General features: G+C 40.1%; 1 protein-coding gene across 4 annotated transcripts in view; it reads left to right on the plus strand.

The window, feature by feature from the left end:
- Window positions 1-23,615, plus strand: part of cacna1c (calcium channel, voltage-dependent, L type, alpha 1C subunit) — a 235,836-nt gene that overhangs the window by 172,479 nt on the left and 39,742 nt on the right. For 2 of the 4 annotated variants that reach the window (XM_053508748.1, XM_053508747.1), the window contains exons 28-35: window positions 7,838-7,996; window positions 8,145-8,255; window positions 12,340-12,423; window positions 14,048-14,095; window positions 20,508-20,645; window positions 20,750-20,815; window positions 22,372-22,463; window positions 22,560-22,716. In XM_053508748.1, the coding sequence (XP_053364723.1) occupies window positions 7,838-7,996; window positions 8,145-8,255; window positions 12,340-12,423; window positions 14,048-14,095; window positions 20,508-20,645; window positions 20,750-20,815; window positions 22,372-22,463; window positions 22,560-22,716 (855 nt within the window). The remainder of the gene's footprint in view (window positions 1-7,837; window positions 7,997-8,144; window positions 8,256-12,339; window positions 12,424-14,047; window positions 14,096-20,507; window positions 20,646-20,749; window positions 20,816-22,371; window positions 22,464-22,559; window positions 22,717-23,615) is intronic. The other 2 variants (XM_053508750.1, XM_053508749.1) reach the window with 1 other exon arrangement.

A 23,615-nucleotide genomic window follows, 5' to 3' on the forward strand; every position in this document is an offset into this window, starting at 1 on the left:
GATCACTCGCACCTCTGCGATGTGGTAAACCGGCATGCAGAGTTAATTGACAAGCTAACCGGAGAGCTCACCGCTCTTAGCTGGAGCGTCCAGGACATCGCGGCCAAATGGGGTGGCACGGACGGGAGATGTAGTGTCTTTCTGACTGCATTAAATCTGGTGTTTGAGTTTACACAGATCGATTGCGCATTGCTTTCCTCGTCTCGCTGCTATCAGGGCAGGCAGCTGAATGGGCCGTGGCAGTCTTGCGTTCGAATTCAGACACTGCACATTCTTACAACGAGTTTGCCCGTCAGCTAAAACTTATGTTTGAACACCCTGTGGGCGAAGTGGAGATCGACACAAAGCTGTACCTCCTGCGGCAGGGTGGATTGTCTGTGAGCCGCTACACCGCTGACTTTCACACCCTCGCCGTGCAGACCTCCTGGGAAGATGCCGCGCTCCGGACATCCTTACTCGAGGGACTGGCCCCTAGGATTAAGGATGAGCTAGCTGGGTGAGAGCTCCCAGAACCCTGTCGCCAGCATCCACCTTTTTCCCAACCACTCCTCGACCGTTCACGTCCAGCAAGCCCAGACATATCGGATCTCCACCTCCTGCCTTGGTTAACACTGGGGCCAGGGAACCCATGCAATTAGAACGCGCCTCCTTGAACGCTGCAGAATGGGTCGATTTAGAAAAGGACTCTGTGGCCTACTGTGGGTCCGCGACTCATCACAGAGCGATTTGCCCTCTCCGGCCGGAGAACGCACAGGCCCGGTGAGAAATAAGAGCAACTCATCAAGCCACCTCCTCCTCTCCCCATTACGACCAACTCCTCCCATCTCACGGTGCAAGTACACCTCCATTTTGGCCACAAACGAGTCACAAGCACTGCGTTCATCAACTGCAGGTAACTTCATTGACTTGTCTTGTGCCCAAAAAATTGGGGGTAAAAGTTAAGGCATTATCCCAGCACGTTCGTATTACATCTGTGGACGATTGGCCCCTCTCAACTAGCCCCATCATCGCCCAAACCCAACCGATCACCCCGTCCATTGAACAACACCAAGAGCAGCTCAGACTCTACCTCACCACTTTATCATCGCAACCTATCATCCCTGGATATCCATGGCTAATTTAACATGACCCTCTCATTTCCTGGACTCAGAACCGGATTTTACAGTGGGGCGCGACCTGCAACAGACTCTGCTGAGGGCTTCGGCTGGGACGTGCTCTAAGGAGTCCAAGGCCCCCGAAGTCGACACCAACACCATCCCCACCGCCTATCGGGACCTGGCTGAGGTCTTCTGTAAAAGAAGGGCAACACATCCTCCTCCTCACCGGCCTTATGACCTGGCGATAGACCTCCAGCCAGGTACGGTCCCACCCCGCAGCCACCTCTACTCCTTATCACATACCGAAACGCAGGCGATGGAGGAGTATGTAACCAATGCTCTCCGGCAAGGAACCGTCCGGCCCTCCTCTTTGCCTGCCGCTGTGGGGTTTTTCTTCGTAAAGAAGCAGGGTGGCAAACTTCGCCCATGTGTCGATTATCGGGGGCTCAACAACATCACAATCAAGACCGACACCCATTGCCTCTTACCAACTCGGCCCTGGACGCTCTCCCTGGTGCCACCATTTTCACTAAGTTGAACCTTCGGAGCGCCTACAACTTGGTCCGCATCAGAGAGGGCGATAAGTGGAAGACAGCTTTCATTACCCCCACAGGACATTATGAAAGTTTAGTGATTCCGTTTGGACTGTGCAATGCCCCTGCCGCTTTTCAACATTTCATTAACGATGTCCTCCGGGACATGCTTGGCCGGTGGGCATGCGTTTACCTAGACGATATCCTTATCTACTCCCACAATGCTGACGAACACGCCCAGCATGTCAGAGCGGTCCTAAAGAGAATACTCGCCCACCAACTGTACTGTAAGTTGAAGAAGTGCGCTTTTCACGAGTGCTCCACCACATTAAGTACAGTTGCCGCGCCCTTAACCGCTCTGAGCCCTCCCTCATCTCTCCCATTCAAATTCAACTCCACTGCTATCTTCAGATAGATCTGAAAACAAGGGTTCTCCAGGCACAGACAACAGAGACCAAGCCGGCAGGTGTGCCACCTGAAGTCCTCCAGTGGGGTCACTCATCACCCATTTCCAGACACCCGGGCACGCGACGGACCCTCCAGTTTATCCAAAGTGACTTCTGGTGGCCATCCATTGCGAGGGACATCAAAGTGTTCATCTAGGCAAGCCCAGTGTGCGCCAGGGCAAAAGACACCAATTAACCAACACCAGGTGAACTACAGCCACTCCCAACTCCTCGACGGCCCTTGATGCACATTGCCGTTGACTTCATCACGGGCCTGCCGCTCTCCGAGGGTAAAGACACCATCCTGACCATCATTGATCGGTTCTCTAAAGATATTAGAGCACGTAGTCCGTCTGCATGGGTTCCCAAAGGACATCATCTGGGACAGAGGGCCCAGTTCACTGCCAGGTTCTGAAGGTTGACGTACCGTCAGCTAAACAGTTGTTCCGCAGGTGTCGGCGGTTATGGAACCAGACTAATCGGGCCAAGCCAACGCCCGCTACACTACCCAGCATCGCCTTTGACACCCTCCGGGATGACTGTACCACGTGGGTGACAATGTATGGCTTTTAACAAAAAATCTTTACCTTCACACCGAGTCAAAAAACTTTTACCCAAATTCATTGGCATCACCCACCGAATAAATTCTGTCACCTACCGGCTCCAGCTGTCTGCGCCGCTTCGAATCCATCCGGTATTTCATCTTTCCAAATTCAAACCCTTCACCACTTTTCCCATGATAGAAAAATGTGTTATGTCTCTTAGGCGCCCATTGACAGCAAACGACAGAGCTCATAAACGTTTCAAGCTCAAACTGATATGTATTTATTCTTCATTTTCATTCAGATTTATTATTAGTAGTAGTAGTAGTCCTCCGAATTTATTATTGTTATTATTGTTATTATTGTTATTATTATTGTAACGCACCTGCTCGTGTGTGCAAAAGGACTACAAAGATGTATGATATGTTAGCCTATAACAGTATTGTTTTATTGGTTTTATGCGCTTTAAATACACACGCGCAGTAGGTGATTCGCCTGCCATGCGGAAGGCCCCGGTTCGATTCCCAACCAGTGCCTAAAATGCCCCGATATAACCATGCCATTACCTTATCAAGTTATGCTTCAGTACTAAATGCATGTTTGCAATTGAGATTTTTTTTCTTAAGCTGTGAAACACATTAGCACTCACCTCACAGTTGCTATAATTTAATGATAATCATAAGCAAAAAGTGTAAAACAAAGGATTCACATTTATTACATTTTCACTCAGAGCGGGATTCGAACCAGGGTCTGGACGATTTTATACTATTATTTAAGCAACGCCACACCACGTGGAAAGCTGCAAAAATGCTTCAATTTCATTGGCTGTCACTGAGTGTCAGCTATTGACGACTGGCCCCCGAGGGAACGCAGAATCCCCGGGCTTAGACTGCGCTTTCTCCATTCGTTATTACAGGGGCGGACTGGGACCAAAAAGTGTCCCTGGAGTTCCTGGCCCACAGCAGCCCACACCATAATACATTGGCTCATTAATGTAGAGATACATTTTTAACACCAGTTAATAGTATAAAAATATCACACAATACGGAAATCAATGCTATTTAAACATATTATTTAAAGTATCACTGAACATATATTGTGTCATATTAGCAAAACAAAGAAACGAAGAAAAGAACATCAAGACAAACAACATATAAATCTATAAAGACAATATTTTAAAAGGAATGGCAATAAAACTGGGTAAGCTGAAATAAAATCAGTACGCTAGTAAAGTAGTTAATTATTTTAATTATTATGGTAGTCAATATTAATACGAAATAATGCTGAAAACATTATTTTGAATTAAGATTAACTACCATAATAATTACTAGCACGAGTTAATGCTGCTACTAATTTTATTCATTTTCATCAATCATTTTTGATTGCCATTCTTTTTACTTGGCTCAGGGGAGACGTGTTGGTCATCATCAGCAGGGACTGGTTCATCATCACTGACCTGCTGCACTTGCAGCTTACACTGATGAGTGGTATGTCTTACAATGCATCAAGATGATACCCCCGAAATGCAAAATGTTCATGATAACTCACAAAAAAGGCCAATCTGTCTTTTTCTCATAAAGTGTTTTCCACCTATACAAGGGTGACAAATATGCAAAGAAAAAAAAATTATGGCACTGCACATGTAGTCAGATTGTTCCACTGGGATTAAACTGTGCCAGGTGGAGTTATAGCACTTTCAAAATCATACTAACTACACTGATATATGAATAACTTTAAATAATGAATGCTTTTTACCACCCTTGTGACTGAATAAGAAACAATGCAGCATGTAAATGATACATTTTGGCAGTATTGTCTTAGATCTTTTGAAATACAGAAATAAATGAAAAATCACAATACTGACAAAATGTCTCATTTTGCTCTCAAACTGTTTATAAGCCTCCTGGGTCTCTGTGAGACTGGTGCTACTGGACAAATATGACCCAATATATGTTCGGTGAAACTTTGTTTTACATTTTTGTATCGTGTTATATTTTTATTCTAGTAAGTAGTTTTAAAAATTAATCTCCACTTTAATGAGCCAGTGTATTATGATGTGGGATATGGTGCGCTGCTGGATCCAGCCTCACTGTCCCTGACCTGTTATAGGCAGAATCTGTCCATTTGAAGCATTTCACAGCATTTACCTCTAAAGCTTTTTTCTTATTTTCGCGTAACCTTTTCTTCTTCCTCCTTTTCATTCATGGAAATTATTATTAATTTGTTTAGAAAATTCGCTGCATCGAGAAAGGATCAATATAAGATGCCCACATGTAAACAAAGAATACAAAAGTGTATAATCTTTAATAAAGTTAGCCTAAATCAATATTGTTTCCAATGCTGAAGCAAACATAATTTTGTTTCTTTGAATACAACGCGACAGTGCGCTCTGAGGTGAAGCGCACCCATAGTTATTGTAATCCCCCATCTCACCTTTCATTCACGATAGGCGGGGGGGGGGGGGGGGGGGGGGGGGATTAGAAGTGGTGCTGACCACTGCTGACTACTAAAGTTTCTTTAGTAGTAAATAATGACCCCCGTTGCGCTGTACCACCGCTGGCAAAACCTTATGAAATACAAGTTAAACATTAAACGAATTTACAAAACTTTATGCATGCGGTTAAGCGCTGATTTTACGTACAGCAGGAAAGTAAAGAGGAGCAGTGGGGGACTGGCCATCTGGAGCACCGGGAGTTTTCCCATTGGGCCGCTGGCCAATGTGGGGCAGCCCAGTCAGTACGCAAATATATGTATATTTAAAAAAATGATGGAAACCATAATATTGCATCTCTTTTCTATGCATATGAATGCGCAAGTGCGCCGCCGACAAAGAGTATGTGTTTGTTACCACGGATCCCAGTGGAACAATCTGACTACATGTGCAGTGCCATGAAAAAGTATTTGCCCCTTCCTAATTTTTTTTCTTTGCATATCTGTCACACTTGTATAGGTGGAATTTCACACTTTATAAGAAAAAGACAAATTGGCAAAAAAAACTATGCAATTTACGCTATCATGAGAAAAATATAAATTTCTTCCATTCCAAGGATTAAAAACGATAACAATGTCTACAAATGATAACAAAACTTTAGAATCTAGAATCCAGAAGATAAAATTTACACGAATTTAAAAAGAGGCATTAATCACTGAAAGTCTTCAGAAGAGCCTCAGTTTTTTGTGTGGAGAGGTGCATTACAGTTCCTCTGAATGTATACGTGAAATCAGCTGATTCACACTTGGGGAGAGTGAATAATTTGCATTTGAATGCTGTCTGGCATTATAAAGCACACACAGTGACACTAAAAGAACAACAACCCAGGATTAATAGGTATAGGAGGCACTAAAAAGGAGGATTTTTATTTAGACTATAAGTTAACCAGCTGCCACTTTTTAGTTAGAAGTTTTCAGTACAAATCTTATAATGCCCACATGACATCAAACATTCCCATTGTTAATATTTTAACTATTACCATCCGTGCCTAATTCCACAGCCCCGCTTCTTCGCATATCTGAAAAGGAGGCCGCCTAACTAGTGAGCGAGTAGCGATATTGATTTGGGCACACGCCGTGATAAAACTACATAAGACTACATAGCCTTTATAAGACTCAACTTTTATTTAAGCGCACTCACAATAACGAAAAAACGTTGTGATTTTGTAAATGTTTAAAAGCAAATAAGGTGCGCTGTTCTGTATTGTTTTTGGTAAACTTGAGCGCGTCAGAAAATAAATGAATTAAATGTTCAGAGTCAGTCTGCTTGCTGTTTTCCCGATGCATTCATAATCATTAGTCTACTTCTGGAAAACTTTATGCATGCGGCTGAGCGCTGATTAAAACTATGGAGTAAATTAAAGAGGAGAATCACGATGCTGAATCGAAGTCCTGAGCCCAAACCTCATTTAAAGTAAAAAAACAAGAGCCCACGTTTAGAAAACGTTTATAAATTCTTTCCGACATGAGTTGGCCCGGTGTTATGCGCAGAGCGCCGGGAGATTTCCTGAAGCTCCGAAATCACTGGGGCATTTTTTCTAAATAGATGCTATCTTTAATAACTGATGGAGGTTTTGAGCTGTATACACACGCATTTTTGAGCGGTTTAAAACGAATTAATAAGTCCGAGCAGACCTACATGAAAGGTGAGAAGTGAGTAACTGAGCGCGCTGTCGCATTGTATATCTGTACAACACGCGTTTATCAACCTTTTGATAAAAACGCTGCCTTTTGTAAAGTGAAAGTACTTTATACAGTACAGCTTTATTTCAGTTATAAATTCACAATCACATCACATTCCAGCAATTATTTCCAGCCGTGGTTAAATAATGGATAAAGTAATTATTCAATGCTGGACGCAAACAGCAAATATGATGATTATTATAAAATGATATTTACTTACTATGATAATATATATATATTGTTCATTTATGTCTTCTGATGATGTCGACACATTTTTACGTTTGAAATAAGATATGTTGGCATATTCACGAATCAGGACATTTGCATAGTTAACACTATCAGGAAACTAAATTAATTTCAACACCATTTAAACCGAGACATTGCCATGTTTTTCACAGTTTTGACCCTGTTAAGACATTACAAAAACTATATAAGAAACTTTTAAAGCACGAATTTGGGCATCACATTTCATCATTGTGAAAATAATATGAAGCACATATACACACATTCACCATGAAAGATCTGTTGTAAAACAAAATAAAATTAATGTTTGCTTTAGCATTGGAAACAATATTGTTTTAGGCTAAGTAATTATACACAGTTCTTCGTTGTACAGTACTTGGTCCGGCTTTTAGATAAAGTTTTTTCATGCGCCATCTTGCGGATATTCAGTGAAGCACAACACATTTATTTAAATTCCTGAATGTTGCTTACGGCAAGTCATGGCTCGCCGCGCACTAAATTGCGGCATCTCGCGGGAAAACACACGCAGTCTTAATGGCCACATCTGTAGCGTGGAGCTTTTATAGTCTACCTATAAGGGGTCACAAGGTGATGACTCCATTATTGGAACCCAGGTACATGAAGGAAAAATATTAAATCTCAAGGAAATCACCCTAATACTCCAGTACATAAAGCAGTAGAACTGAAGTTTTTTCCAATGTTTGTGTATGTGTGTGTGTGTGTCTGTTTATCTGTCTGTCTAACTGCCTGTCTGTTCCTCCCTGACTGTATGTGAACCTGTTTGTGTTATTCTCATGGTACAGCGGCAGTGTGTGGAGTATGCTCTAAAGGCACGGCCTCTACGCAGGTACATTCCAAAGAATGCATACCAGTATAAGGTGTGGTATGTGGTCAACTCTACATATTTTGAATATCTGATGTTCACTCTAATCCTACTTAACACCATCTGCTTGGCAATGCAGGTCAGTATAACTCATAATGATTCGCTACACAATAAAACGTTAAAATACATATATATTTGCTTAGTAATAGTAAAATGTACTTTATTTGGCTTCAGGACATCTATGTCACAGAACTATAATTTAGAGTATACATTGTGTGTTTCTGCAGCACCATGGTCAGTCACCATCCTTCAACAAGGCCATGAACATCCTCAACATGCTCTTCACGGGTCTATTTACTGTCGAGATGATCCTCAAACTTATTGCCTTCAAACCAAGGGTATAGCCTGCTTCCCAATCACAACTACATGTTAAAAAAGAATCTATAGAAAATTATAGTCAGTATAATCATGTAAAGACAATCATGTAAAACATGCTTAGAAAAAATGTGTGCAGTTTCATTTCTGTCTGATTCTTTGCTGTAACCCTGTTCCCTGAAAAAGCGGGAACGAGATCCTGCATGAAAACGCTATGGGAATGCTCTTTGCGCGACCGGTTTTGTCTGTCAAACACGCCAAAAATGTTGACATATATAACCTCGGTCAGGTGACGTCATTTGATTAAGTGCATCTGGAGGTTATAAATAGGCATGAACCGGAAACATCCTCAGGTCAATTTTGTCTGAAAGGACGTCCAGTCATGCATGCAGTGCAGCATTGGAGTGCAGCATCTCGTTCCCTCTTTTTCAGGGAACAGGGTTACAGCAAAGTAACCTGAGTGATTCCCTTTTAAAAGCTACACTTGATGCTGTGTGAAAACGCTATGGCTTTGCCTTTAGCTGCGGCCCCCACGACGTATAAAAACCTGCTTTGATTTACATCACTGGCTGGTGCGGTGGATGTACTGTAAATCTGAAGAGCACGAACTGGAGACAGTAAGTTAAGTCTTTCCTGCTCCAGAGCTGTAAAAGACGGAGGGCAGAGGCTTCGAGAACACCTTTCTGGGGTGAGGATGAAGAATAGTTTTGACCAGCCCAGGGGCGAAGACATGACAAGCCGAAATAGCGGCTACGTCTGTTCTGAGAATACTAGGGCATGAGCCCGAGGTCAATTTTCTTGTAGGAAATCCAGCACTGAAACAATTTGGCAGTGGACTAGATCTTTTACTATGCACCAACTTTCAATACATTCTATTTGAGGGCATAAGTTCTTCTAGAGGACTGACTACTTCGGGGTGGGGTTTCCAAACCCCGTGTGTCACAGCTTGCCTGGACAGCAAGTCTGCTTCCATATTCAATGTAAATCGTCCTGAGGAACAGGAACTTGTCCTGTGCCCCAAAGCAGAATCTGGTGCGATAGCTTTTCCCAGTGGCATGAGCACAGTCTGCCCAGGTGATTATTTATGAGACTACGTTAGTGTTGTCTACCCACACTAGGACATGGTAGCCTCTTAACTGCTGGAGGGATTATTTCAGGGCCAGAAATAGAGTCATCATTTCGAGACTGGGCAGCCATTTAAGACTGCACCCCAGCCCTTGAGGGAAGTGTCTGTTGTTAGCAGCTTGCAATGACAACACGGACCTAAAGTGGGACCCAGAGTCAAAGACCAGGGTCTGAACCACATAGAAAGGGTACAAAGCTCTCGGCGCATAACCCTCATTGCCTCTGGGGATTGGCCCTTGGATAAAATCCCCTGGCTCTTAGCCACAAGTGAAGCGATCTCATGTGCAGAAGGTCCAAGGGTATCACCGTGGATACAGCTCACATGAGACCTAACACTCTCTAAAAGTTGTAAAAAGTAACTTTCTGGCCTAGCTCAATCTCCTTTGGGATATTGAGAATGTATTCGGCATGCGCAGGAGACAGCTGTGCCCACATTGTGGTCGAATCCCATAGGGCATCCATAATATGTTGTACTTGAGCAGAAAAGAGAACGCTTTTCGTGGCGTTAAGTCTCAACTCTAAGAATCAGAGTGACCTAGGATGACATCTCGATGTTGAAGCGCTAGCTGCTAAGCCTGAGCCAGAATCAGCCAGTCATCTATGTTATCCAGGATATGGATGCCCTGGAATCATTGAGCCAGGGCTGCATCCGTACATTTTATAGATGTGCAGGGGGACATGGCTAGGCCATATGGAAGGATCCGATAATGGTAGGCTTCTCCCTGAAAGCGAACCTGTATTGTAGCAATATTTCTATATGAAAATATGTGTCCTTCAGGTCGATTGTCACAAACTAAAGCTCTGGTTGGATTTGAGAAACAATCATTTTGGCTGTCAACATTTTGATATTTAGCCCACGAAATGTAAAATTAGACGCAACCCCCGTGTCTTTTGGAAACCAAGGAATCCTGACTATAATAGCCTGATTCTCTGTCTGGCAGGGGAACATGTTCTATGGCACCTTTTCGGCATGTTAGGTGTTCGACATCCTGAAACGTGGCAGGAAGGAAACCGAACACTTAACATTTCGCTGGAGACCGCTGCTCTCCGAACACCAGTGGTGGTGGAGATTGAACCACATCCTCCTGAGGGTGCCAGGGAGGAGTCTATATTCCTTATTGGAAACTTTTATGCACCCCTCTCTGGGGGGAGACACCCCCATGGTCATGGGCACGTAAGCCTCAGGACTCCCCCTTTTTTTTTTTTTTTGATAATGCTACTCAGGTCTGGCCTCCTTGAGGCGAACTGTGAGGCGTGGCGAGTCCTGCCCCAATCTACGAGGGGGTGCTCGGCTTGGCACACTCTCCTTTTGCGCTTCACGCCTGGCGAGAACTGGACCCGGTCAGGACTGGGTGGCTGACAGTCCCGACCTCTAAGCACGGAGGCTTCGCCTCCCGAAGCCTAGTGGCGGCGGTGTTTACGGCTTCGCCCAAAGGCCTGAAGATGAGATGGGGGCATCAAAAAGGAAGACGCGATCCCTGTCCTTGATGTCAGTGAGGTTAGGCCACAGCTGTCTCTCTGTGGCGTCCATGGCAGCCATAGAACGGCCGATAGCACAGGCCATCTGCTTGGTGGCACTATGAAATAAATCTGTGGTTCGGCGTAGCTCCGCAAACGCCGCGTCGTCGACAGACCCGCCAGTGCTCAGATCTCTCATTAAGTCAGCCTGGTATGCCTGCAAAGCCATTGTGTGCAGGGCAGCACCAGCCTGACCCGCTGCCTTTAAAAGCTTTCCCCACCAATGAAGATGTTTGTCTACACGGCTTGTTGGGGAGTGTAGATTTTTTCAGGGAGGATGAGCTCCCAGGAGAGAGATAGCACACAAGCGTCCCTTTAATCTGGGGCATCATCATAAAAAAACACGCTTTTTACATCAATGACATTTGAACAAATTAATGTCAATAGCACAAAAACACAGGATAAATACTGCTTATTCCATCATGGAGGTTGCCAAGGAGGGGAGGGGCCATTATTGAGGCCACCTGACAGAAACCTGTTGTCTAACTTTGAGCGTTTGGGGGATTTTATTATTTATGGCGAATCGGGGTGTACACGTTCGCCCGCGTGTTACCATCTCTAATAACAACTGTTATGCTCGCTCATCATAGAGGAGTGCTCTGAAGTGATAGTTTCCATCTCCGCGGAAGCGAGAGAGAAAGTTTCTTCCGCCCCTTCACAAGAAGCGCCGGAGTGCGCTTGAGAATTGGACGGTAAAGGCTCATGATCCAGCGAGAGAGCGAGAGAAAAGGAAGATTCCGTCTCTATGCTTCTGCCAGATATGCAAAATGCGTTGTGGCTCGCAGTTTCATTTTAAAGACGGTGAGCGTGTTTGACACACATGCTTCAAAAACCTGTCACGCAAAGAGCGTTCCCATAGCGTTTTCACGCAGCATCGAGTGTAGCTTTTGAAAGGGAACATTAACTGTTTGTGATGGGTTAACCCTATGAAAGTTTATGCAATGCAGCTTAGTTGTAATAATTGGTAAATGTTAAATGGTAAAAAGGATTAATTTTAAGAAACCAGTTGTTGGTTTGGGAGCCAATGGTTTAGATCATGTTAATTATTATATTTGCATATGTTAATTAATATATTATTAATTAGATGCGGAAATGTGTATTTTTTTTCTTTAAGCTTAAAAATAACAACTGGTAATAAGACATTATAATTTTTATTAGAATTGTGTATTTTAGTTTTGCTATTTTTTGCAGTGCTGTCAATTTTTAAATGCTACCCTCATTTAATAATTTTTTGCACATATTCATTCTAAAAATGTATTTGCAGTACTGTAGAAAGAAATTTAGCGAAAAACCTAGTGTAGGTTTTTTTATGGTTTTGCATAGTTACAAACAGTTCATGAAGATGAGTCTTTCTTGTGTATGTTTAATAATTATTTTAGAATATAACAATCTGTTTAAGGACCAGTCTGCTAGTCTTATCAGATGTTGATTCTACCTGTCTAAGTAACCCTTTATCATGTTTAGGGTTATTTTAGTGATCCTTGGAATGTTTTTGACTTCCTCATCGTAATTGGCAGCATTATAGACGTCATTCTGAGTGAAATAAATGTAAGTACACCACCACCACAAATTTCTTTCTTTTACTTTTTACATTATTTTCTGTATCCCTCTAACTAGTATCTTTCTCTCACAACTTTTTCTTTTTATCTTTATCCAAATGTATTTTTCCAAAACATGTTTTTTCTCCTTGACTAACATGAATGTGAATGAACTTGCACTTACATGTTAATGAAGTTACTGTATGTCAAGCTGATGTTTATTCATAACTCCTCATTTCATCATTCCATTTTGTTGTTGTTGTTGTTTACTTTCTAAATTTCTTTCACAAATTTTTCGTAAAATATTTCTGCACCCCTTGTGTTTAATAGTGCAAGAAATATATCCAATATTGGATGTATGTCTTTTTTTATCTTCCCTTGTCTCTTTTGTATAATTTTGGTTGTTTTGTAGTGAAACTCACTTGTAGCTTTCCAGTCATTTATGTTTAAAATGATAGTAATTCTACTTAATTTTACCTTTGTTCTATTGTATAAGGTCATGGTTTTGATTCAGAATCATGTCAAATAATAGTTAACTTGAGGTATTTGTTAAAGAATTTATTAATTTAAATGTGTTTTTAAAAATCTAAAATTAAAAGTGCTTAGAAAAGGCACACAAAGTTGAGGTGAGGTGAATTCAAATTTAAATTCGAATTGCATTTGTCACATACACAACCACACACAGTATAATATGCAGTGAAATTCTTATACGACTTTTTGTGACCTAAAATCACTAGAATGAGAATTTTTTTTTTTTTTTTTAAATCACCCTATCATCCAGAGATTGCTGGTTTAATCCCCAGGTGATGCTGTAGTCTCTCACAGCCTTGGCCATGCTCTCTCAGCGGGGTGGAATGGGAGGCACTTAGTGCTCTCACATTAATTACAGCTCTATGGCCAATAAGGGGCATCTGCAAGCTCACGAAAGTGGAAGGAGCGGGTAGTACTGACCTTCGAGTGTGTTACGCCGCCCGCAATCGTGCGTGAGTGAGCAGTTTAAGAAAATGCAGTCAGTGACGTCATGTGGTTCAGAGGAAAGAGGCAGAGAGGATGGAGTTTTTTTTTGTAAAAGGCCTGTTTAAAGCATGTGGGATTAACATTTTTGACAAGGAGAAGTTGAAGATTACAATGAACACAGGAATATTACAGTGAACTCAGTGCAGGCTCTAAGGACCAAACCTGAGATGCCATCTGATCCTGCTGCTTTCCTAGTGTTCACCCTCCTGACCAACCTGAATGCTCTCTTCGAGTCATGGTCTGAGGTAGTCAATGCATTCCCATATTGGCATTTTCCTTTTGTTTGCTGCCATTAGCACTACTAGCACTGTTAGCATTGCTAGCGGCATTAACCTGTTAGCTGCAGCCTTGACACAAGCATAGGTGTTCATCTGTCGGACAGACATCCACAACTATGACTAAATACATGAATTTTGTGTATTTTATTTCCTTAGCATTGGCAAAAACATTTTGTGAGTCTTTACCAAACTGCAGCAATATTGAATATTGGTCATCTTTTTTTGTTACATATCTATTTATACAAGCTATACAAATAAAATGTAATTGAATTAGATTCCTACCAGAAACTTGAAGGTCATTAATGCAATAGATTTGATCTGTCTTCCTTTTTTTTAAAGCCAGCTGACCCTTCTTCCTCTACTCCTTCCTCTGTGGTAAGACCAATGGTAAGAACTGCCAGTAATCAAACCCCACTTCATAGTCTATCCCCTTCATTACTTTATCAATATAGCCATCCTGGCTCCAGCATTCCATACTCATTCACCTCCATAAAAACATAAAACATGCCTTAGATTACTGGGCAGATATGTATAAACCAAAATACCAAATGTGTTTATTGTGTTGTTGTTGTTACCTACCGCATACCCCACATATTGGCATCAACATCTGTCATGGTGCACCATGGACACATCAGCATCAACAACTCTGTGTGGTATACCACCAGACATGATTTTTTTTATATTGGTGTTTACCGTAAATATTAAAAAAATTAGAAAAAACTGGTCCTGGCATTCACGTAGATGGTACTTGACATGTGGCAACTACCAACAATTGTCGCAAACCAAGTATTTCCTGATAACAGTGCACCCTGCTATACTGCAAAATAATTTAGGAATTGATTGAGGAACATGAGGAAGAGTTTAAGGTGTTGACTCCTTCAAATTCTCCAGATCCTAATCCAATTATCGGATGTGCTGGACTACAAAGTCTGATCCGTAAATGTGTCTAGCCTGCAACTTACAGGACTTGATCTGCTGCTTAGACCATTTTGCCTGATACAACAGCACACCCATAGAGTTCTTATGAAGTAATTGTCTTAATAGCTCATGTTCAATACACAATATTATTGTTATGGCAGTATGACTGTATATAGATAAATAAATAGCTAAATCCCAAAAATCCAATTTAAAAACAGCACCCAAAATGATTTTGACAGCAAACCAAGTTCAGGGATGCCTACAAAGATACCAGAGAGACATGTGGTGGACATATGGTGTGACAAGAGAACAACTGTCGGACAACTCGGGCAACATTTTGGTTGCAGAATTGTTACGTGGTAAGGATTGGAGAGCCACACCATGAGATGTAATGATATTCATAGGAACCTTTATGCTGGGCTTCTGAGGGGTCAATAAAATAGGAGGTTGTGAGAGTGCTTATGACAAGCCCTCCCATTTGGAGATAGCATGAAATTATTAATTGAGAACTAAAAAACGTAACAAAGAAAACTAAAAACACAAAAATAAATGATGGCTCCACCATCTACTCAAGACTGAACGCAGCTCTGAAAACTAAAAATAAAAAAACTATATCCTGTGCCCTTACTGAGGATTTATATGAGAAAGTTTTCTTTTTTGTGCTTTAACACTGTTAACCTGAGAGCGCACGCTGAACCGGTGGCGTGCCGCTCTCTCTTTTACTCTCTCTCGCCGGTGTCTTAGGGAGACAGAGGCTGGGTCTTTTACCCATCCTTCCACTTTGTCTTGAGCACGCTTGTCTTTGGCCCTGATACCTTATTGGTGCTACCTAAATAATCGCGCGAAGGTTGGAGGTATCAGGACCCTTAAATAGTAACACCGCCAGGTGTAGCATGTCCACACTGATTGCCTCTGCCGTGGCATTGTATGGCAACCATGTGTTTAAATGACCATCCTCTGTCTGTCTGTTGTACTCCACGGTGTAGTAGCCTGCAGATGTGCCAGTTTAGAACCATAGAGAGTATTTTTGCGTAGCTCTGCCCCTGGTGAGACCCGCATCGTAACAAGTATGACATCAAACAACCACGAGGACACTCCTCAGACTTCTGGCGGAAATAAATGGAAAAATAATTTGGGGAAATCTGGTATTAACTAGCCAGAAATCAACTTTACAGAAGGCAGCTAAAGGACCTGTCTTGACCTGGGTCTTCAAGTATAACTAATGTAGTATAACTAACTAAATAGCTAGCTTGATAATGTTAAAATAATTTTTTTTTTTAAATATTAGGTCAAGTATGATTTAGCAAGATCCCTCAGTTTTGTCATAATTAATAAATCATAGTTTGTTACAATTCAAATATACAAAATAATATAACATTGTCATAAAATTTTAATAAAAAATGTAGCAAACTTTTTTTTTTTTTTTTTTTTTGTGTCACTGGCAATGAATAGGAACAAATAATATGTTATTTAGTTTTGTTGCACCCACAAAAATTTCTAATGATTCAGTTTACATTGCACCATCAGTCTTCTTCTCTATTAGGTACAGTTTCATGTCAGTATTTGATGACAGCTTCCTATCATAGTACAGATATGCATGGTATATCGTCCATTTAGGCATTGTCTGACCCAAATGGTTCTGTACAGTTATTTTAAAAAGTGTTATGTACTGAATATTACCAGACACAACCCCTTTCCACAACTATCAGTCAGCAGCACTGCTTTTGCTAAATATGCAGTGAAATGCATACAAGACCGCCAGTGACCTTAAAAAGAGAATTAAAGCTTATAATAAGAATTAAATATGAATAAAAGAAATACTGTAGAAATATTAAATTGAACTAGGATAAAAATAGACGTACAGATGTGGCCATTAAGACTGCGCGTGTTTTCCCACGAGACGCCGCAATTTAGCGTGCGGCGTGCCGCGACTTGCCTTAAGCAACATTCGGGAATTTAAATAAATGTGTTGTGCTTTACTGAATATCCGCCAGATGGCGCATGGAAGGACTTTATCTAAAAGCCGGACAAAGTACAACGAAGAATTGTGTATAATTACTTAGCCTAAAACAATATTGTTTCCGATGCTGAAGCAAACATTAATTTTATTTTGTTTTACAACAGATCTTTCATGATGAATGTGTGTATATGTGCTTCATATTATTTTCATAATGATAAAATGAGATGCCCAAATTCGTGCTTTAAAATTCCTAATACGTTTCTTATACAGTTTTTGTAATGTTTAAACAGGGACAAAACAGTGAATGACATGGCAATGTCTCGGTTTAAATGGTCTTGAAATTAATTAAATTTCCTGATAGTCCTGATCTGATAGTGTTAACTGTGCGAATGTCCTGATTCGTGAATATGCCAACATGTCTTATTTAAAACGTACAAATGTGTCGCCATCATCAAAAGACATGAATGAACAATATATATATTATCATATTAAGTAAATATTATTTTATGAACACAAAGTTCTTCAGGCTTTTTATAATAATCATCATATTTGCTGTTTGTGTCCAGCATTGAATAATCATTTTATCCATTATTTAACCACGGCTGGAAATAATAGCTGGAATGTGATGTGATTGTGAATTCATGACTGAAATAAATCTGTTCATCTCACCTTTCATGTAGGTCTGCTCGGACTTATTAATTCGTTTTAAACCGCTCAAAAATGCGTGTGTATACAGCTCAAAACCTCCATTAGTTATTAAAGATAGCATCTATTTAGAAAAAATGCCCCAGTGATTTCGGAGCTTCAGGAAATCTCCCGGTGCTCTACGCATAACACCGGGCCAACTCATGTTGGAAAGAATTTATAAACGTTTTAATATTTTGGATTCTAGATTCTAAAGTTGACATTGTTACCATTTTTTAATCCTTGAATGGAAAAAAATTTGATTTTCCTTATGATAGCATAAACTGCATTGTTTTTAATCACTCTATAGACAATAATATTCTTTGGTATTATTATTATTTTTTTTCGGGTATGGGGCTATCTTGGTTTATTAATCCTCGTGTCTGGTGTTGGCAACTGTTTCTCTGGGGACTTGACAGTTCGATAGTTCAGGACTGGAACTTCTTACAAGTCTACCCGGGTCTTCAATAACTACCTGGACTCCTTATTAACATCAATTAACATCAGCTATTATAGCTGAACTGCCTCCCACCCTACACACTGTATAAATGCAGATCATTTACTGCTTTCTGTTTCACCCAGATGAGGATGGGTTCCCTGTTGAGTCTGGTTCCTCTCAAGGTTTCTTCCTATTACCATCTCAGGGAGTTTTTCCTTGCCACTGTCGCCCTCGGCTTGCTCACCAGGGACAAACTGACCATTTTGATTTAGACAAATTCACATTTCATACAAACTTAAATAATTATTTGATTGTGTAAAGCTGCTTTGCTGGAATGAAAATTGCTAAAAGCGCTATACAAATAAAATTGAATTGAATTTAATTTAATTTGTTTAGGTTTAGTATGCAGTGTGCACCGTACATTTGTTATTTTACAACTATATCATAACACTCCGAAAGATCTTTTATTTGGGGTTAAGTGACTGATGTGCCTAACATTTTTCTATAAATTATATATTTTAGCAGTATTATCTTGCATCTTTTGAAAATAAATAAATTGAAAAATCACAATCACGATACTGCGAAAATGTCTCATTTTGCTGTCAAACTGTTTATAAGCCTCCTGAGTCTCTGTGAGACTGGGCGATACATCCGCGGTAACATAAACATGCGCTCTTTGTCGGCGGCGACATCCATGGTAGGGTACTTTTACTATGCTAAATTTATGAATTACACTCAAAGTATCAAATCCAACTATGAAGTCTGATTTAATTGTTACCATTAAAAATGTTATATCTCCTTATGTTTATATTTTGCTGGCAAAATACATTTTATGCAGAGATGTCTGCTCGATCTTGTTAAATTGTTTTAAAACTCCCAATTCTGCAAATTCCCCCAGCAGCTTAACCGGATTGATTACTTCACACCTATCATAAAAATGACAAGAGGCTTTACAGAGCGTGCTGTCGCGTTGTATTTAGAGAATAGACTAAAACAAAATCATGTTTGCTTCAGTATTGGAAACAATATTGTATTAGACCAACTTTATTAAAGATTATACACTTTTGTATTCTTTGTAAAATTCGTCTTTTTGCACACACATGAGCATCTTTAAATTTGAACAGAAAATTATTGTAGGCTGGTAGGTACATTATTTTTCATATAACTTAAACGGCTAAATGAAGTTAAATACAGTATACACAATAAAGTAATAATTGTGTTTGCTTTACATTTGAGCACTCATGTGTAAATAGCTTTTTCATTGCATATACCATATCATATATTTGTGTCTAATACTGTTTTATTCATATTTTACAACATTACATGCAGTTTGTAATTTACTTTCGATTGTACTTTTAAAATGTAACCTACATAACGCTGCCTTTTGTTAGGGCTGTGGGTTTATACATGCCGATGAATAAATTTTAGATACATTTTAAAGCATCTTTTTAGGCTAAATATTCATTTTTATTTATGGCCAGGTGTATCTAATACTGTTGTTCAGTTATTCCCTGCACGATGTATCTGCACGGAGAGATTGTGTGTGTGCACGTAGAGTTTGTGTGTGTGTTTGTGACACTACCTTCTCCTTTAAACGTGCTTCCAACCAACCAACTCTAGCCTCCAAACTCAGAAGGCTACGTGTCATAGCAGATAACTGTTCCTTTGATCTGCTGGTTACAGCAGGGCGCCGACTGTACAAGCCAATCCCTTCCCCCCAAAATTGTGTGAATGTCTGCGACAATCACTAACCATTAAAATGTTAAGAATTTAATTAAACACGAATACATAAATTATATTTTCTTCATGCATTATATATATATGCTAAAGTACAATTTAAAGCTATTTATTCATTTATATTTTATTTGCTTACTTACCTACTAACTAGCGAATGCTTTAGTAAAGGGCTCTTGAAAATGAAATATCACAGAGCGTGTAAGTTGACGCCCATGCACCGATCATTAACTATTAAAATTTGGATTTGAATTAAAATGCCACTTATATATATATATATATTCCTGTTTAATTAAATTCTTAAATCATTGTGTTCATTCATGGGTTACTGCATAAACACTGGAACAAAAGGTCTAGGGACAAAACGGATAAGTAACTTTTTTTGCATTGAGTTTTATCATGCAGCACTTTTAGTATTCATAGCAAAAGTAACCCAATAGTGTGATTAAAGTACCCGAAATAACACAGAATTTTGACCCAGCATAAACAACCCAACGATGTGTTTACAGAAACCCAGCAATTTTTTAGTGTACTACTACAGTACTAACGAATGGAGGAAGCGCAGTCAAAGCCCGGGGATTCTGCGTGCTGTCACGTTGTATTCAGCGAGTAGCGCATATTTTTGTGGGGTTTTTTTTCCATTTCATGTCTGTAGTTTTATCGATAAATCTGTGAAGCAAGAGACATTTAATTCATCATTTATTCATCTCATTATTATCTAGACACATTTTTCTCACACATACACACTTCCAAATATTTTCTTTTCTAAAAAATGATTTCATTTTTGTGAAGCTGCTTTGAGACAATGACCATTGTTAAAAGTACTATATAAATAAAATTGAATTGAATTGAATATTGGTGGATTTTTTTTTAAAAAATCATCAGATTCATAACATCTTGTCTTGAGCTCCCTGTTTAGTGTAATATATGAAATGCATATAATTGGTTATATTATTAAAAATATGTTTTTGTGTGTTCTGTGTTTGTATGTGTATGATGGGGTGGGTTGGTTCCTGTGTGTCTGTGTGTTCCTGCTTTTTTGTCTGTCTGTAAAATGCTGAAAGGGGCTCCAGAATACAGAAGATAATGCCAGGATTTCCATTACCTTCTTCCGACTCTTTCGAGTTATGAGACTGGTGAAGCTACTTTCACGTGGAGAGGGAATTCGTACCTTGCTGTGGACTTTTATCAAATCTTTCCAAGTGAGAAGTGACTTAGATTTTGATTTTGGAAATGGCTCTAAGAATGAAATAAATAAATACATAAATTTTTCTCTGTGATTTTTTTTTTATCTGTATCTCTTTAGGCACTTCCTTATGTAGCACTGCTGATAGTAATGCTTTTCTTCATCTACGCTGTTATTGGAATGCAGGCAAGTCTTGAATTAATATCTACTTCTCTCTATTTTTTCCCCTCTATTCACTACAGATCTCTTGTGTGTCTTTATTTCTTATACTATTTACTCTGGTTTTTTTTTAAAGAATGTTAGGGAAAATAGGCGATTTACATGGAATACAAATTAAATAAAAATGGAAATTATTTCACTATTTTACATAAAATCTACATATCTATATAGATCTAGTCTATATAGATATGTAGTCTATATAACACTACACTCTATTAAATCTGCTCACTGAAGCAGTTATTCTCCAATAATCTGTCATAATGCAAAAAAATGAAAATACAGGTCAAGAGTTTCAGACAAGGTTTTAAAATGAACATTATAATAAATGTGATTTTTTTTATTTTTTATCTCAGTATTATTAATCATGCCATGCTTATTGGTGTCAGATGGTTAAAGGCCTGATTTTCTGGGATTTTCATTACCAGGAGCATATAGAGTTTATAATGAATGGTTCAGTAAAAAAGTCCAACAACAACAAAAAGAGCAATAGTTCCCTAGAACAAAAGACCTTTATCCTTCTTTTTACTTTTGATTTACCATGAACAAATGTAACTATGTTCCTTTAATAATGAAACACATGCACACACACAGCTCTGTGTTTCTCAGCTCCGTTTCCTGTGACTCTAATCTCTCCCCTTCCTACCCTTTTTTTTTTGCAACTCACTAACACAGAGCTCTCATTTGACAAAATTTGCACAGGATTAACATGTACTGTTCCTGCCTCCATCCTCAATTCGCATACCGTTACATGACCTAATTCCTGCTCCCATCACCTGACTCAGGCCAGGGAGCTGTCTGGGCAGCATCAGACCAATCTCCCCTATGCCTAGACATCATCTCAAACAGCTGAAGTGTCAGATAAGGACAGTTGAGCTGTTTATGGGCAATGTCCATGGAATGGAGCAACTAAAGCAGATTGAAGTTTTAAAAAAATAGCTATCCACTCTTTCTAGATGGTTAATCTGCACACTAAGAGACTGTACAGCACTGTCACGATTGTGCTCCCATCACCTGACCGACTTGCACTCTGGGACATAGAGTCCAAAAAAAAAAGTCTCTGGGTGCAAGGCGCCCTCCAGGGGTTATTCCTGACAGGCACAGCATATGCAGCACCTCTGCCACCATCATGGGACAACATGCCTCTCAACATTCTGTCCAATGCATCAGTCTGCTAAATAAAGAAATGATTAAAATTTAAAGAATTTAACAGTTGTCTGCCACAGGCTGCAACTTTAACCTAAACTAAAGCCTGCTGTCATGGCTCTGTTCACTGGAGTTCTTCAGGACTAGGATTGAGAACCACTGACATTACCAAGCTTATAATAGATAGATAGAGTACTGTATTAATCCCAAAGAGAAATTGTATCGTTACAGCAGCCAGTAAATATCTTTAGGCTGTTGGGCTTTAGGTGTGTGGGGGCCAGAGTACTTAAAGGAAATGGTTTAAGGCAATCTGATTGGACTAATGTTATCAGGTTTATTCATTTGTTTTCTTTTTTTTTTTTTTTTTTTTTTTTTTACAGATGTTTGGTAAGATAGCCTTGAAAGACAACACCCAAATTAACCGAAACAACAATTTTCAGACATTTCCGCAGGCAGTGCTGTTACTTTTCAGGTGAGTTCTGCCTTTTCCTTTTTCATTTGGTCTTTTATAATTCAGAAGGTCAAGCACATGGGAAATACATGTGAACTTATGTGTGCCAATCTGCAGATGTGCAACAGGTGAGGCTTGGCAGGAGATAATGCTGGCCTGCTCTCCTAACCATCCATGTGAAAGGGGTTCTGATGAGGCCCCCACCAGTGAGGACTGTGGCAGTCATTTTTCCATCATTTACTTTGTCAGTTTCTACATGCTCTGTGCCTTTCTGGTGAGTGCCTCATGTTTGTTTGTTGAATGGAGCTGATTCAAAATGCTTCTGTCATAAGTCTCAGCTACTGCATGCAGTGAGAGTAATTGGTAATATGTCTGTTAACAGTTTTTCTGTGATAGCTTGTAAATGCAGTCACTCTATATTTTAGGAGTGAAATTACCATAACCTGAGTTAATTCACAAAAAAGCAACCAGCTGGGGTTTTTGAAATTACCATTGCATGGGCATGTTATTCCACAAGTTCTAATGTATGTCTTTCTTATTGAACTCGATTACTCACGGCACAAACGTCCGTGAATTCCTTTTGTTCCTTCGTTTATTTTTAACATCAAAGCTCAACACTTCTTACAGTTTTTTCTTGCATAAATCCAATATGGCTGCAACAACTTATTTGCTGTATCTTGATGAATTGTACTTCCAGTCATAGCTGTGTTAGATCACGGTCAAAAGCTTGTGTTCCCCACAGTGTTGCCAACTATTTTCAACGGAAAGTAGCTAAAGTCTGCTCGAAAAGTCGCCAAATGTCGCTAGATGACGTCATGCGTATATTTGCATATTGATGACGTAATTACGTCGTATTTGCATTTTGCGTGTTTTCCCTAATCCTTCCTCATGTGTCCAATATAAGTCGTCAAGGCGGGATTACTTAACGGCGGATTTGCGCATGGGCAGTCAAGACTCGTAGGAGTGAGCATCTCCTGCAGTAACTGCAGCTGGGGGCGGGGGTCTGTGACTGCTTTGGGACGGGGGAGGGGCCGGCGGCGGCAGCTGCTGTGGCAAGTTGAGAAGAGTCAGTACAGACACATCAGAGTCTCCAAAAGTCTCCAGTAACACAAGAAAAAGTCGCCAGATTTGTCGCTAGTCGCTTTTTTAAAAAATTGTCGCTAGAGGGATTTG

The sequence above is a fragment of the Clarias gariepinus genome, chromosome 12 (genome assembly GCF_024256425.1).
Source record: "Clarias gariepinus isolate MV-2021 ecotype Netherlands chromosome 12, CGAR_prim_01v2, whole genome shotgun sequence".
NCBI classification, from domain to species: Eukaryota; Metazoa; Chordata; class Actinopteri; order Siluriformes; family Clariidae; genus Clarias; species Clarias gariepinus.